At 38.7% G+C, this 16364-nt stretch overlaps 1 protein-coding gene across 22 annotated transcripts in view; it reads right to left on the bottom strand.

Annotated features, from left to right (window-relative positions):
* Positions 1-16364, bottom strand: part of LOC126373555 (zinc finger protein 271-like) — a 64291-nt gene that overhangs the window by 5474 nt on the left and 42453 nt on the right. For 3 of the 22 annotated variants that reach the window (XM_050019695.1, XM_050019696.1, XM_050019694.1), the window contains 19 exons: positions 11578-11745; positions 11105-11294; positions 10762-10833; positions 10400-10465; positions 10044-10136; positions 9618-9701; positions 8979-9123; positions 6299-6409; positions 6027-6137; positions 5734-5844; positions 5499-5609; positions 4942-5025; positions 4216-4299; positions 3830-4000; positions 3390-3560; positions 2238-2408; positions 1371-1440; positions 858-1019; positions 105-224 (listed from right to left, as the gene is read on the bottom strand). In XM_050019695.1, the coding sequence (XP_049875652.1) occupies positions 105-224; positions 858-1019; positions 1371-1440; positions 2238-2408; positions 3390-3560; positions 3830-4000; positions 4216-4299; positions 4942-5025; positions 5499-5609; positions 5734-5844; positions 6027-6137; positions 6299-6409; positions 8979-9123; positions 9618-9701; positions 10044-10136; positions 10400-10465; positions 10762-10833; positions 11105-11294; positions 11578-11612 (2162 nt within the window). In that variant the 5' untranslated portion in view covers positions 11613-11745. Of the gene's footprint in view, positions 1-104; positions 225-857; positions 1020-1370; positions 1441-2237; positions 2409-3389; positions 3561-3829; positions 4001-4215; positions 4300-4941; positions 5026-5498; positions 5610-5733; positions 5845-6026; positions 6138-6298; positions 6410-8978; positions 9124-9617; positions 9702-10043; positions 10137-10399; positions 10466-10761; positions 10834-11104; positions 11295-11577; positions 11746-15984; positions 16004-16364 lie in introns of those variants that run through there. The other 19 variants (XM_050019697.1, XM_050019699.1, XM_050019702.1 and 16 more) reach the window with 19 other exon arrangements.

Raw genomic sequence — 16364 nt, 5'->3', positions numbered from 1 at the left:
ATATTGTAAACAATTCAAATCTTTGCTCTGCCGCCATCTTTCTTGGTTCGCCTTTTGTCTACCCAATCAGGTACACCTAAAGCTCATAATGAGGGAAATCTCACCTCAAGTCGCAGGCGGAGGAGTCGAAGCTGGTGTTAGTGGAGTTGTTGGCGGCGGCCAGCCCTGCGATGCTGTTGGCAGACACGTTGCTGTGGTTGTCGCGGTGCACGCGGTTGTGGTGGCTGCGAGTGGAATTGATTCCTGTCATTGTCAGTACCATACCCCGGACACTTCATACGAAAACCTTGCTTTATGTAGACACTACACATTGACTTAGAGTAAAATGTTCAGCCCTCCGGATATACTGATCCTATGTTGATACGATGATGCTATGTTGTGTTATGTATGTAACTTTTCATACTAAAATAAACAGAATAGAATAGAATAACTTTATTTCCAAAACAATGCAGTACAATAGCAGAGAAGATAAAGATAAGTATACAAATCAAAAATACACTGCTGTTGTTGCGAAGGATAGTAGAAATACCACTTTTAGCAACACTGATATTCTGCCAGTACCTAAGTTACGCTTATAAATACTTTGAACTATCGTGCCAACAAAAAGTGTCGCCTAGTATACATCTCACTGCTGAGCACAGGCCTGCCCTCTATCAACCGCATACTCCACCATGCAGCTCCACTGCGGCACTGGGTAAGTAAGTAATATTGTGCTGGTTTAGTATGTTGTAGTCTGAGAATTGGCCTTGATAGACAAGAATGGAGAATGCTACACCGAAAAGACCTTAAATTAATGATGATGGTGAGTACGTTTTATTGTAAGAGCGTTAATTTATAATATATATATATATAAGTACCGTATGAGATAGCTGTCGCGCACGAAGGTGCGGCCGCACACGCTGCACTCGTAGCAGGAGCCAGCCGAGTGCGTGCGGATGTGCAGCGCGAACTGCGACTTGGATGTGAACGTCATCGAGCAGCGGTCACAATTCAGGGGCTTGTCTGCCACGTGAGACCACCTGCGTAACCACAAGTTTGCTTTGTTATATCTTCTGCCACATTAGTATACAACTTCCTTGTCGCGAGCTTAAATAAAGTTGTACGGAATAGGGAACAGTGATGAATTCTGGAGAGGTAAATACGCGTTTTGAGTTGAGAAGCCGAGTCTTACGACTTTTGAAATAGGATGAGATATTTTCTTAGGCCAACGATGACGTTGTAAAAAACCCAAAATCGTGTGACTATTAACAATGTTATTAGTACTTAATATACTTAAAGGAAATTCAAAGTGACATCCGGGTTGATCCAGTATCTCGTTAACCAATTGATAATAAATAAATATGAAAGTAGTTACAGTTGATCAAACTCACCTGTGAGCTGTTACATAGCTCTTCACAGCAAATCGTTTTTGACAAATATCACAAGCGTACGGCCGTTCTCCTAAACAAACAAGTACACGTGTAAACACAATGATTCATACAAATTAGAAGTTACAGCAAACGGTGGATAATGAAACCAAAGCAACGAATAGATTCTAAACTAATGAATGAAGGAAGCAGGAGTGAAGGCAAAATGATGTTAGAAAGACGGCAAGATGCAATTAGACAGTATGATGCCAGAAATTAATGGATGTAAGCGAGAAATAATAAATAAATACTGAAACTTAAATGATGATGTAGCGGATGATGAAATTAAATCGTGGGAAGTTGTCGGTGCCACATCATTAAGTCCAGAATGACAGAAATTTGCAAAAGTACCTGTTGCCATCGCAATTTGCCGTCTTCTTAACAATGTCAATCTTCGATTCGCAGTGAACACTACACTGTGTGAACCACTCACGACGGAATATTGAGACGAAGAGCATTTGTGGGATCGCGACTTGGAAGTTCCAATTGTAACAACGTCAAGGCAAAACAATAGAAGCTACCGCGTTTTGGATTGCCACGCTGCTTGTTCCACATCGAACAGTGGAAATTGGATCTTCATAAAATTCCACCTATCACGTTGGTCTAACAGAAAGCTCTATGGGGTGTGGAAGCTTAATTCATCTTGCTACTGATATACCTCAATTGGGATATAGCCAGTGAGATTATGTATGTTATGTATACAATTCTAGACACATTTTCTTCATTACGGTAAAAAAAAACTTGTGAAAAGGAACTCCATGCGACGACTAGACAGGAAGCAGAGACAAATGCTGTTCGTCGCTTAACCGTGGCAGAGACTTTATCGCGTACCGGTGTGGATTCGCTTGTGAATGTTGAGCGTGGACTTCTGGGTGAACCGTTTGAAACAGACGTCGCACTCGAAGGGGCGTTCGCCAGTGTGCGTGCGCATGTGGATCTCCAGGTACGGCTTGCAAGTGAACGCGGCCGGACACTCCATGCACTGGTACGGCCGACCTTGCACTGACACGCCCGACACGTTAGTCTCCCGTTTGGAACCCTCCGACGGATGTTACCAATTTGTTAATTATTTTGGCAATCTCAAAGAATTGATTTTGTCTTCACACAGTGACTTCGTTATGGCAAAGAAAACAGTTTTTAAAAAGAAGATAAATTAAACAACTTTTATTTTAAAAAATAAATACTTTGTTAAAGAGATACTTTGGTATTTTAGTTCATATATAATGTAAAAGCTAACAATCTGTACTAACTAGTCAAAAGGTTTTCGTTGCCTTAGTCTTGAAATTTGAATGTAGGTAAACAGGTATATTTCTTCCGTCGGAGGTCGCATGTTAACATGTACATCAACAGACACAGTACTCACGACAAGATAAATATTGATATGTGGCACCGACAACTTTCAGTTGAACATATTATGCAGTGATACCAACGTTAACAATGTAAAATGAGAAAAAAAATGTTAACAATAAAAGATATATTAGGACCCAAACTGCGGAAGATATACACACGAACATAGCCGTAGGCGCACACTTTGTTCGAATCAAGACAAGTCTCACTAAAACGTACATCGTCTTGAAAAAATTAAATACTTAGATCATCAATGTCAAAAAATTGTCAAATAATCTTCTGCAGTTTAACAAGTTCATTAATAATGAAAATGTGTTAATTTTCACCAGATCACAGAATTAGGGTAGCTTCCAACTGGTCAAATCAGGTACTTTTTAACTAAACGTCAAAACACGAATTACTATGGAATTTGTATGAAAAAGCAAACTGTGACGTGGTAGAAAAAGTAAAAAAATGACGCTCTTAGTCATAATTAAAAAGTTTTTTGTCTTTGACCTAGGAAACTCCCCACCAAATTCTGCTCAAATTAATTTCTGGTAAAAATAAACACTACGAAAACTTAATAACTAGTTAAAATCGTGACAAAATGTGGCTCGAATTTAGTTAATACTCGTAATGTGATGTGACACTACTGACCTGTGTGCGTTCTTTTGTGTATATTCAGTGTGGATTTTTGCGCGAACCGTTTGAGGCAAACGTCGCACTGGTAGGGTCTCTCGCCGGTGTGCGTGCGGTTGTGGATCTCCAAGTACTGCTTGCATGTAAACGCAGCCGGACACGACAGGCACTGGAACGGCCGCCCTTGAACTGCGGACGAATGTTATAAACACCTTTACTTATAAAATTGTATCTAAACATAAAGTTTCCCGTAGTTCAGACTTTACTTGAATGATAATCTCTAAAGCGGTTTGTAAGCGAATGATCAAGAATAGTTGAAATGGAAATGGTGTTCAAGTGAAGTCCGTGATACGGCGTCGCTGGGCCGGCGGGGCAGCGGGGCGCCTACCTCCCCGCACATATACACTAGTAGCCCACATATCATACATCTCGCAGGGAACGCCCGGCACACGACATACCTGAATGCGTTCGCTTGTGAATGTTGAGACTGGATTTCTGCGTGAACCGCTTGAGGCAGATGTCGCACTGATAGGGTCGCTCGCCGGTGTGGGTGCGCGTGTGTATCTCCAGGTACTGCTTGCACGTGAAGGCCGCGGGACACGACAGGCACTGGAACGGTCTGCCCTGGACTGGCGCCCAACACATAGATTATAGCAGCGGCCACGGCGGCGGAGGACGCTACACGCCCTCGCACTACGGAGATCGCGGCGCGGACTGGTCGCCGCTCGCCGCTAACTCCGCTCCAAATCATTAAACGGTTAACGCGGATTTGGAGGAGAGCGTCAGTGGAGAGAAGAGGCTGCGGGCAGGCGGATGGCCAGTCCGGCCCGCGGCTGAGACCCACCTGTGTGCGTCCGCTTATGAATATTGAGGCTGGACTTCTGCGTGAAGCGCTTGAGGCACGCGTCGCACTGATAGGGCCGCTCGCCTGTGTGCGTGCGCATGTGAGTGTCCAGGTAGGGCCGGCGAGCGAACGCGGCCGGGCATTGCCCGCACGTGTAAGGGCGCCCGTGCACTGCGCCCAGTGCACACAAAAGCGAGTAACGCACGTCGCCGACGCATCCACCCGCCCACTGCCAATCCCGCCACATCCACTCCCATCCCTCCCCAATTTCAAGCCCCCGAATTTTGAAACGAACTAGCCTCAATTGCAGGCATCAATAAATGCGTCTTTGCGGCGATTGCATTACCGCTTTTGTGAAAGAATTAATATTTATGAAGAAAATGATGACATAATAAATAATGGTACACGTAAATCACCGAACGTAAAATGATAGGATAGATGACCGCAGTTAATTGATTAAATGGTAGCTTCATGGTAGGCGGGCATGGATGATCAGTGCAGAAGTACGTGAAGCGCGCATTTGTATGAGTTAAAGATATTGAGTTGTTAGTCAGAAGCAACGAGATGTAAGCTGCTGAAAAGAGGGAGTATCAAAACAACGGGTTAGGCTGGCAACGGAAAAATAGGAATGAAGCATGACGCTAAAATGAGATGTGTGAGTGATCGACAAGTCGCTGTCTACTCGTACCGAGAGTATACTGATATAAATATATGTGGGCTACTAACCCGTATGTATTTTTTCGTGCAAATTGAGCGCGCACTTCTGCGTGAAGGACTTGAGGCAGACGGTGCACTGGAACGGGCGCTCGCCTGCGGCCGCGCGCGCACGGACACGGGGGGACAGAGAAACAAAACAAAACCACGATGGACAAATAATTCAAACTGCGCCGCACATACACCAATCGCTAGTGTGCACTACCATGAGGGAATTACAACAGTTATTTGTCCATCAGACATTCGCTCTCCTAATTTAACGGAATCCTTACACCGCACACATGCTTACTTTTATGTTTGTGAATAGTTTTTGAGCGTGTGCAACCTATTTATTTATTTAAACAACGTTAATATTATTTAAGTATATATAATTAAAATAAAAAAAAATACGTATAATATCGAATCGCTAACCGTGTACAACAATTTGGCGGTATCAGGGAGCCCTTAAAACTATTCACAAAACATAGGTTTCAAAGCCACAAAAGCAATAACGTGAGCTGTATAAGCGACAGTAATGGTTGTGGCTTCGAGACCAAAGAAAATAAAAAATATAATGTCAAGGGACCCACCGGTGTGTATACGTTTATGAGTGCCCAGGCTGGACTTCTGAGTGAACCGCTTGTCACAGATGTCACACTGATAGGGGCGCACTTTGTTGATCAGCGATTGGATGTGCTCCTCTAGAAATACCAAAAATTCAGCTACAACAAGTGTTCCGCTCGCACCCACATTCACAGTGCCTAATATCAACTCTAAAATTACAAATGAATTATCTACATAAGGATTTTAGGGCAAAATGCCTACCAGTGTGTATCTTGCCGTGTCGGCCCAGGCTGGACTTCTGAGTGAAGCGCATAAAACAGATGTGGCACTGGTACGGCCGCACTTTCTCTAACAGGGCTCGTCTGTGCTCCTCTATAAGGTATACGAGTTTCGATATAGCACCTCCGCTCCCTCTCAAACAATATGCATTAACCTAACATGTTAACAGCTAACTCATTCGCACACATTCAGGGGGAGGTAGACAATGCAATCGTTAGTACCGTTCTGCCTCAAGGGAGTGTCACGCACAATTGGCAGTATATAGAGAGACCCACCGGTATGTATTTTTCCGTGCCGGCCCAAACTCGATTTCTGGGTGAATCTCACAAAGCAGATGCCGCATTCGTACGGGCGTTCCATAGCCAGCAGCGCGCGCCTGTGTTCCTCTAAACGAAATCATGGCACATGTCAAAATAAGGCTTTTAAGTGCTACTAATGAGGAAGATTCGGGAAGGCTTTAGGAGCCGCTCAAAGAGATATAACGAGGGAGAGAAAGAGATAGAGGAGAGAGAGATAGCGGCGGGCGGTGTGAAGTGTATAAACCCACCCGTATGTATTTTCTTGTGGCGGTTGAGGCTGGAGCTCTGCGTGAACCGCATCTGACAGAGCTCACACTTGTAGGGGCGGTCCTTCACCATCAACGCGCGCATGTGCTCATCTAGAACCCAGGCCATATAACACACGCTCTAGTCGCTGCTTGTCATCTGAGCCTCGCGAGAACACACAATGGATGGCATTCGTTTACTTGACTACATGCGACGTCTCAAGGTGTATCCATTGTAAGTCCCCTACCTCCCCCTGTTTACCTCACATCAACAAAGCCTTCCTCACGCCCTGATTTTTCTGTATCGAATTTGGCTACTCGACACAACTCAAAAACTATTCACAATTTTATGTTAAGCATTGTATTGTCACTAACTCGTGAGCGAACTCGTTCGCACCAGTGTCATAAATTGATAAATATTTTTTACGCTTTCATAAAATAATATTATTGCATCTGATGTTAACAATGCAAATATATAAATGTGTAGGTATATTATTATAAGCTCCGTCCAGAGGCCGTGTTGTGGTAATGCAATTTGAAGATTAAGCATAATAAGCAATTGGTTTGGGGGTCTATTGGAAATGTCTATAAAGTTAGCTAACACATCCAAGATGTAACAAAAACCATTCATCAAGGAATTAGTAACTAAAAACGTTGACTAACTTTTTCCTAAACGAACAAAATCAAAAGCAATCTCATTTATAAATTAGTGTAATAGTACTATGTATAAATATAAATAAATAAACGTAGATACTTTAAATAGACAATACATAATAATAAGATACGCTCAAACATCAGGGCGTTAAAATAGGATATGCAAAACATGTCAATACAATAAGAAAACAATAAAACCAAAATAAAATCGTCATTATACTTTGGTATCGCGGAAAACAGGAGGAGGTTGACTTGATTGAAAATATAAAATTCAGTGATTACTTGTTAAATAGAATCCCCTCATGGTACTAAAGGGAATCTAGTAATATCTGAAATATCTACTATAATAATGTAACTTCCATATAACTCGCCTAGAACCTCCATCCTATACAAAAAGGCCAATTATTTTTTTGGGATTACTCAGTATCCCGTGTCCATTATAGTCGTAAACTGAAACCGATAGAAAACTGCAAAATATTTTTTAATCTTACTACTTTTCAACAGATTACTCGTAAAACATAGCATTGAAACATAATTAACATTAATAATATGGAAATTACATTAACTGTACACTAAGGCACTAAGTGTAATCGTACGTTACTAAATATATCTAATAAGTAAGTTTCTGGGGGAGACTCAATTTTATAAAATAGTTTTTAAACAAAATTTTGAAAACTTCTAGGACAATTTACTTGAATCTTTATAATATAACAAATAAATTACGGAGCATTTCCAAGTTATTTGGTCAAGTCGGTCGATAAAGTAAAAGATAATGTGTTGGAGTTCTACGGAAGTAAGAAAAACGTTTTGTAAAATCAATATACCCATGTAATAAAGAAACCTCATCCAAAAATATGCATTTCCGGACACATGTGTGGAGCCACCCTGTGTTGTAATGTTTAAGGTCTACTTATAAAATATTGTTGATTTGAAGCTGCCAAATTCAAAATTATTTTTAATATCCTGTTGTTCCAAATTACTAAAAATAGTTTTGTGTAACTTGTCTTTGTATGTCTTTTCCTAGAGTAACGCGGAGGCCCGTATTGCTCTATGTAAAGTAACACTTACAATGGATATTCGAAGAAAACAAATGCTTATCTAAAAAAATAATTTACGCAGTAACTTGTATTGCCTCCACAGATGTTTACAACGGCTATCGTGCGATTGGGCATGAAATTAATCAACGTCACTATCACGTGTTGTGGAATATTCTCCCATTCTTCTTCGACGGCGGGTCTCAGTTCCTGCAAGGTTTATGGGGCAGGTTGGTGTGCCCGAACACGCCTCTTTAGTTCGTCCCATAAATGCTATTGGGTTGATGTCTGGGCTTCTTGCTGGCCAGTCCATAACTGTGACATCGACGTCATGAACGACGTCATGTATTCGCTGACGATTTCTGCGGTATGCGCTGTTGCATTATCGTGCATAAAAAATAAATTTTGGCCTACAAACCTAGCATAATTGGCATTACATGAGTCTTTAGAGACTCATGCAATGCTTAGGTATTGCTGAATGTATCGGCCAGCAAAATCTGCGTAAAAACTTTTTGTTTAACCAAACAATATTTTTATGATCTAGTCCTTTAAACACCACAATACAGGGTTGTCTCGAAACATGTGTCTGGAAGTGTATATTTTTCACTCAACTTTTACAACTTCAATAATGGCGGAGATTTTTACATATATTATTTTTCTCTCCGGCAACAAACAACTGTCAACAAATAAACTCTAGTAAATAAACCATAGGGTACTGAAAAACAAGAAAAAATTCTGAAAAAAATTTAATAGCCCCGAGTCGCAATAGTGCAAAACCTCAAAGATCTTGCAGTACTGGAACATGAATACACGAAAGTTCGCGCTTATAACATGGGACATACTGATTTTCACCACATCTCTTTCCTGGACCTTTACACGAAACTTGAAGATGGCGCGAAAAATGTTAAATCTAAAAATATTATCTGTAAAGGCCGCTCTCCAACACAGAAACTGATATGTGTATTTCGTGTATGATAAAACAGGTTGGTACTCACCGGTGTGGACGCGCTTGTGCGTGTTAAGGCTGGACTTCTGCGTGAAGCGTTTGAGGCACAGATCGCACTGGAAGGGCCGTTCGCCTGTGTGCGTGCGCATGTGCACCTCCAGGTAGGGCTTGCGACAAAACGCCGCGTCGCAAACCTGGTCAACGTCAAACCGTTTACCTTCAATATTGGGTTTGGCTAGGCGACATTGACATTATTATAAGCATAAAACGTCGGCGATACCACCTATGACTTTGGTCTAACAGAAAGCTCGGTGAGCAGTGAATATTTCTCTGACAACCTCTGTCGTGAGCTTATGTACCTATGTATGTAAATAAATATCTCTACAGAATACAAGCCTTCCCCTGCTCAAATAAAGGGGAATAGAGCAGTGTTTCATTCTAATACCTATATCATATTACAGATGCTATCGTCATTTAATAGTCTTTGCCGATACATTAAGACTAGATATAACAAAATAAGTCTAAAGTGTAACTGAAATGAACTGAGTGAAAGTCGTTAGAAGTCGTCGTGTTGTTCTTGAAGATGCAAATTAACACGGAATGTTACTAACTCAACATCCTGTTGGAATAATTTTGCAAATAATGGTTATAAAAACGAAAAAAAAAAATGTGGGTAGTCATGACTTACCGTACACTGGAAGGGTTTGTTTCCAGAGTGCAGTTTCATGTGGACGTAGTAGGACGACGCAGACGACAGGACTTTGCCGCAAACCTGTAAACATATTCAGTTTATTTTGTATCTTTAGAACGCCAATAAGGGATATGAGTTTAGAATACGAGATCCTGATATTCATAGTTGCATCGATGGCGTTTTTAATTCTTTGGAATAGGGACAATTTTATAGCTGAATGGAAACCGATTTCTTGGGAAAAATTCTGGCAGACTTCAGATCAATAAAGGTCATTTTTGTTAGGACAACCTATTTGTGCACATTTGGTGTATCAGCGTTTTTCAACGGCCTTTGTTCTAAGTTGATACTCATTGATAGTGATGAGTGGGTCGTTTCGCCTGTGGAAAGGAATGGAGGTACTTTATTAAGGGACGCAATGCTTACCTTACAGGCTTGCGGTTTGGATCGCGGTGCCGACTGACCCCCATTCGATACCTCCATTTTAGTCTGAACTGACCCCAAATCCACACCCATACCCTGATGAAAATAATATTACTTATATTGGTTTGGTTAGATATGAAATATTGATTTTAAAGAAACCTGATTAGGTATATATTTTAATTAAAACTTATTTTTAAAATATAGGTAAGTATGTATGGTAGAATTTAGTAAATAAAACGATATTAGACAGGTAATAAGTTATGAGATATGAACCCCTGAATGTCTTTATCTGTTCACCAATACACAAAAAACCCAATTAAATAGTTTTGTTCTTCGTAATTAATTAATGTGAGATGTACCTGAGAACACTGGCGACCATCCATTTCCATTTCTACTCCATCATCATCCATGCCTTTGAAGCTCAACTGTAAAATACATGACTATATTACAAAGAGTACTCAACAACTTAACAAAGAATGTTTTTTGTTAGTAATTGACAAAAGTTTGGAAATACACTTGTTAAAAGTTTAGAGAATTATTGAAAGTTTAAGAGAGAATCAGTACGATCTAGTGAAAAAAGGATGAATATTTTTTATTAAAATTTTAGTCAAAAAAGAAAATCTAATTTCAGTGTTGCCAATTAATAGAAAACACTTGAAATGTTAATAATTCAAAGACTGAAGTCTTATTTATGGAAAAAATAGATAATAATTATGTTCACCTGATCATCATGTTGCTGGTCTATCAAATCCTGCTGGTGACGATGATGCTGCACTCTCAGATCATCCAAGCCCTGGTGGTGACACAAGTTAATACTCACTATAAGCACTCCAACCCTGGGCTTCGTCACAAGTAGCCTCAAAAAGATTTTAAACATTATAAATACATAAACTCACGCCTGTGATCCCTAAGTAGGGAGGGCCACAAGTCGTTAGCAAGATAACCCACAACCGCTTCCGATATTCATTCTGAGATGAATATAAGCTGGTGACAGGTAATCAGCCCATAAATATAGGCAGTCCATCATTTTGGAAAGGACATAACGACACTTGGGTTGCACATACCTCATCATCCTGTTGCATATCCTGTTGTTGATGCTCCATCATTTCTTGTTGGTGTACTTGTTGTTGGACTATGAGGCTGTCTTTCGAGTCTTCCTGGTGATGGTGCATATTGATGATACTAGGATGGTTGGAGTCTGAGCGGACGATTGTAGGGGGACCGGTATGGACGTGTGAGTGGGGCGTGTAGAAGCTGAAACAATTTCATTGAGTTTCAATTATGCTGCTTTAACAACCAGTGCATAAAGATTGCTGAGACTGAAAAAAGTAAGGTAGCTGTTGGGAGATCTGTTTCCTGACATTTGTTGTAGTTCCAATGGCTGATACCGTGGTATGACTAGGGTCCCTTCGCAATTTCAAGCTACATGTAAGTATACATTAGTATCGGAAACGTGTTTCGTTGAGTTCAAGGATCCTTAGAATTACTGCTGCAAAACAAACGCTCATGTAGTGGATTAATAGATGTGTATCCTCACCTCATGGGTTCGGCCTTGATCTGCTGCTCGAACATGGAGATGGTGGCGAGTAGGTCGCCGGGGGGCGGCACGGGGACGCCCACGCCCCGCGCCACACCCCCGACGCCCCAGTGAGCGGGGAAACTAATGGCGACTACGGTGATGCCCGCCCATTCTTAATTCTGCCACCTGCGCAAACAAAATTCTCATTCAGTCTGGTAAAAAATATATTTAAAATAACGTCAGTCAGTGCGTTTTTCTTATTGGCAACACTGCTAGAAACCATTGGATGACACACTACGGAGGATGCCTAGCTGGTTGGCAAAGTCCATGCATGAATAAGATGGTTGGATGCCACCAGTCTTGCTGATGGAAAATAAATGTGTCTGGCATGCAGGATTGTGAATGCCAATTGTCAACCATTAAAAGACAATGATGTATGCCACAGTCTGTGTTATCATGTAGTCCTAACAGTCTTAGCACCCAGGCTAAAAAAAACTCAAAAACAGCTTCTCTTCTCCCCAAAACCTTGTCAATTCTTGTTGTCTTTGTAAAATAATAATACTTTTTAAGTGTTGTTAATTTTTTTTATACTTACCTATCAGGAATCTTTACTTCTTTACCTACTGCCAAGTTATGACAGACACTTTCTAGTATAGGTATTATACTTGTGTGATAGTTAACTTATTGTCGAAAAGGTAAATAAAGAGTAATCAATAGGCTAAATATTTATTTCGTAATCTTAATTAAAAAAACCTTTTAAACTTTTAGTTTACGTTTAGGAACATTGCTGTATAAAAAAAACCAGGCTTATCAAATAACCTCATCAAAATGGAATAACATTAGGAAGATGATGTTTAGTGCTGTAGCTGTATAATCCGACTAAATTAAGTTGACAATACATGTCAACCGGGTTGCAGGACAGTGAGATGCTTTTGGGCTGTGTCATTTATTCATTCATTTTAAAATTAACAGCTGTTAGTCATACATCGCTTTCCTTTTCGGTATGAAAGGTATAACTTAAAATAAAATTAGGAGGTCTGCAGGAATCAGCACCATTACTAAACTACAAATAAAAACGATTATGAACCAACAGCAAGTGCTTAAGTATACCTATATTATTTATTACAAATAAAAAGTACAGTACATACTATACTTTGGTAAAGAGCAGAGAAACAATAAAAAAATAAAATTAATTATTTAAAATTGCTTTAGGTACTCTGTAAACTCTGTTCCATTTACCACTGTATTTCAGGTGTAAAAACAAAACACTATACCTAAATTGTTAGCAATCCAACAATTTTTAAATCATGGTTCTGGTCATGGATGTTCACTAGTTTATTACGTTACTTTGATTCTAATAAGGTCAGAGTAAGGTCTGGTTTGTTAAAATAAACAATAATAGAATAACTTTATCAGAGTTAAATTGCGTGAGTGTATTAATTGCATAAATGTGGGTTTAATTACTTTCGAAAAGATTCTCACTTTTATAGTAATTACATAATCTATTCATTTGGTTATAAATGAAATACTTAATTAATTAAAGTAAAACAATATATGTACGATATAATTATCGAAGTGTTTATATTTTTTTTTTTTTTGTTTGGTTTTCCCCGAAGGGTAAGGCAAAGGGAACTATGCCCATACAGCCATGTCTGACGTATTTTTTTTTCTTGATGATTAATGAAATGGTGAAAGGTGATGAATGATGATGATGAAACCTAAGCCCCCACCCTCGGAGTAGACTCCTACTCCGAACCCCAAACGAATTAACTCAAAAGTCCGCATAAACTTTTGAGCTATGAAGCGGCTTCCTAGCACGAAGCGAAAATAGGCAGATACACTTTGTTTATTGAATACTCCAATGTAATAACACTCGCGAATGTCTTCCGACTAACTTAATGCGATCATTAACCACAAAACACCACTTCGTATTAATTATTTAGATTATTCAATGAAGAAAGCAACTGTCCCGTTCCCGTTTCCCGCTAAAAAGCCCGAAGTGTTTATAAATCCTCGGTTTTCAGACCAATATTTTTTTCAGACCAATAAAAAAGTAAAAAACGGAATATTTTAATTTTTTTTTTTTAACTTTTTTATCCCTTTGGAAAGGAATATTTTAAATGTTGAACGGTTTTTTTTGTTTTCGTTGAAAAGTGTTCGTGGTTCGTTTGGTGGTTGGCTTCGCCCTTTTTTATGCTAACAACCCTACCGTACCAAAAATCATAAACAATAGAGATAATGGTGAGGCGATAACTTTGACCCATCATCGATTATTGTCGATTAAACAACATCGAAGTTTTTTATTAAAAAAAAATTGCGTTGCAATATATACGTCACTCCAAACATTGTTATATGTCAAAAATATAAGTTTTCGGTTTCTATGTAAGAATAAAATAACAAGAATAAATATGCTTATGAGGCCTAGATTTCCAGAAGAAGAGTTAAAAAAAATTATAATGAAAAAAAGCAAGTTGAGTTATATTGAGGTTTATTGGTGAAGTTACTAAATATTAAACTATGTTATTTTCTTCATATAAAATAGTATAAAAAATACGTTAAATACCTAAGACCGAGTTTGAATACATACATACATAAAGTCACGCCCGTAATCCCAAATGGGGTGGGCAGAGCCACAAGTAATCAAAGACAACTTGCAGCCACTGTTGATACGAAGAGTTTGAATAATTATCTTTTATTTATATATTAATTACAAGAGACTTCATATTCATAATGGGTAATTTTAAAAATAAAGAAGTGCACAACTACCAATTTTTTTTCATTATTTGTATTGACAAAAGAAATCAGATAGTGTAGGTTAGCTAATTTCTGGTAAATTTTCTAGCAGGCGGAATGTGAATATAATTTATTAAACTAGGTATAACAAACAGTCTCAATTCATGATCGTATTGTATTCCTTATTGAGGTGGATAGGACCACCAGAAGACAACTTAACCGCACTTTGTATTAAAGTCCTAAGATGGATAATACTATACTTCATAGTGTTAATAAATACGACCCTGACAATCAACATTGTCAATACTAAGTTATGCTGGAGAAGACATGATCCATTTAAAAGTTTCCATTAAAATGTAAAAGTGAAAACATTAACCAAATTACAATAATTATTATAAAAAGCCGGCCCAGTGCGAGTCGGACTCGTGCACCTAGGGTTCCGTAGAAACTGCTGTAAATGTACAAAATAGTATTCATCTCTATGAGACGCTTTGATTTTGTTATTGAAAAACTATTGTATACAATACATCGACATAGCTTGCGAGTAACTAACCAACTGCAAACAAGTTTGTAATCCCAATAAAATATTATATTTTAGTGATAAAACAAAAAAAATACGATTTGATAAGACCTTCCTCTTTACCAAATTTCATGATTCTAGATCTATAGAAAGTACGCTATAGGTTTTGATTTACCTGCGTAACGTTAGACAAAAAGGCTCAAATAGCTGTATCTTTGGATTGCGTTTATCTAAAAGCTTGATTTAAGTTTACAACTTTAATAGACCGCAGACATGTATTACATGTTAATTTCAAAATGATATCTCTACGCGTTCTCGGGAAAAAGGGTCTTGCTTGACAGACAGACGGATGGAGAAACAATTGATCCCATGACGGAACCCTAAAAATGTTCAGAAATTCCAAGCAACATGATCGTTAAATGAATACGTTAAATGAAACACTAAACTACGGTACACTAAGATCTCATATATAATAATGGGAATGGGACCCACTGTGGTATTTAATAATAGTATTTTATGCAACAGTTGTATAAGAAGGGTCAAAAAATGCGAGTGGCGTGAGTTGCGATGTGAGCCTTGGCGAACATCGCAATAAGAGACGCCACGAGCATTTTTTGACCTAGTTATACAACGTTGCATACAATACTTTTTCTACGACGACGTAATTTTAAACGAAACACAAAAATTTTCCAATTTATTTTCCAACGCGCGGGAAAATGGCGGCAAATGTATACTTTTTTTTATAGTATATCTATGGCACCAAACAAAGTAAAGGTGCCAGTATCCAGGTCAAAAAAAAAAAAAACAACAACGATGCTTTTTTGGCGACATTATAGTACAGTTACACTTTGTAAACAATGCTTTTATAGGCCATAGAGCGTACACTTTTTCAAAGAGTTTAATTATGTATGTACTTATATTAGACTTTTTGGTTATTTAAATGCCAGATTAAAGTAGAGGAGTAGAAAAAAGGAATAATGGTAATGGAAAATAAAAAGCATTGAACGTGCAGTTAAATTAGTTTAATTTATGATCAAAAACAATAACATAAAAGAAAAAAATAACAAGAATTAACACCAACGCAACATTAATACAACAACAAGCGAAAAGCCCCACATAAAGTGTTAAGTACTACATTTAGCATTAATTTTATAACTTCTACGTCTACTTACTACATTGATTAGGTAGGCCATTGACTGAGGTAGTACAATGAGAAAGATAGATAATTATTATGAAATGTCCATTATGTGCTAAAAGCTACCTATATTATGGGTATACAAAGATATCTTACTCTATACACAACACAACACACAATACTAACTATAGGCACTGTTATCTTTACTGTATTTTATGCGCATGTAGATATTGTATATGTTATCGTACATGTATTAACAACTGATACGTCCGTGAAAATGTAAACAAGAATAAAACATGAGGGCAACAAATTCTTAACAAAATATTAAATGGCGGAAGCTCACCGACCGACTGTCTCCACCCAGCCTCCCCCCCCCCCCCCCCCCAGTCATCAATAAAATGGCCAATTCGTTATTGA

This window comes from Pectinophora gossypiella, chromosome 16 (genome assembly GCF_024362695.1).
Source record: "Pectinophora gossypiella chromosome 16, ilPecGoss1.1, whole genome shotgun sequence".
Lineage (NCBI taxonomy): Eukaryota > Metazoa > Arthropoda > Insecta > Lepidoptera > Gelechiidae > Pectinophora > Pectinophora gossypiella.
Note: the sequence above shows the minus strand (reverse complement) of the source record. Positions and strands in the feature narration are given on the sequence as shown.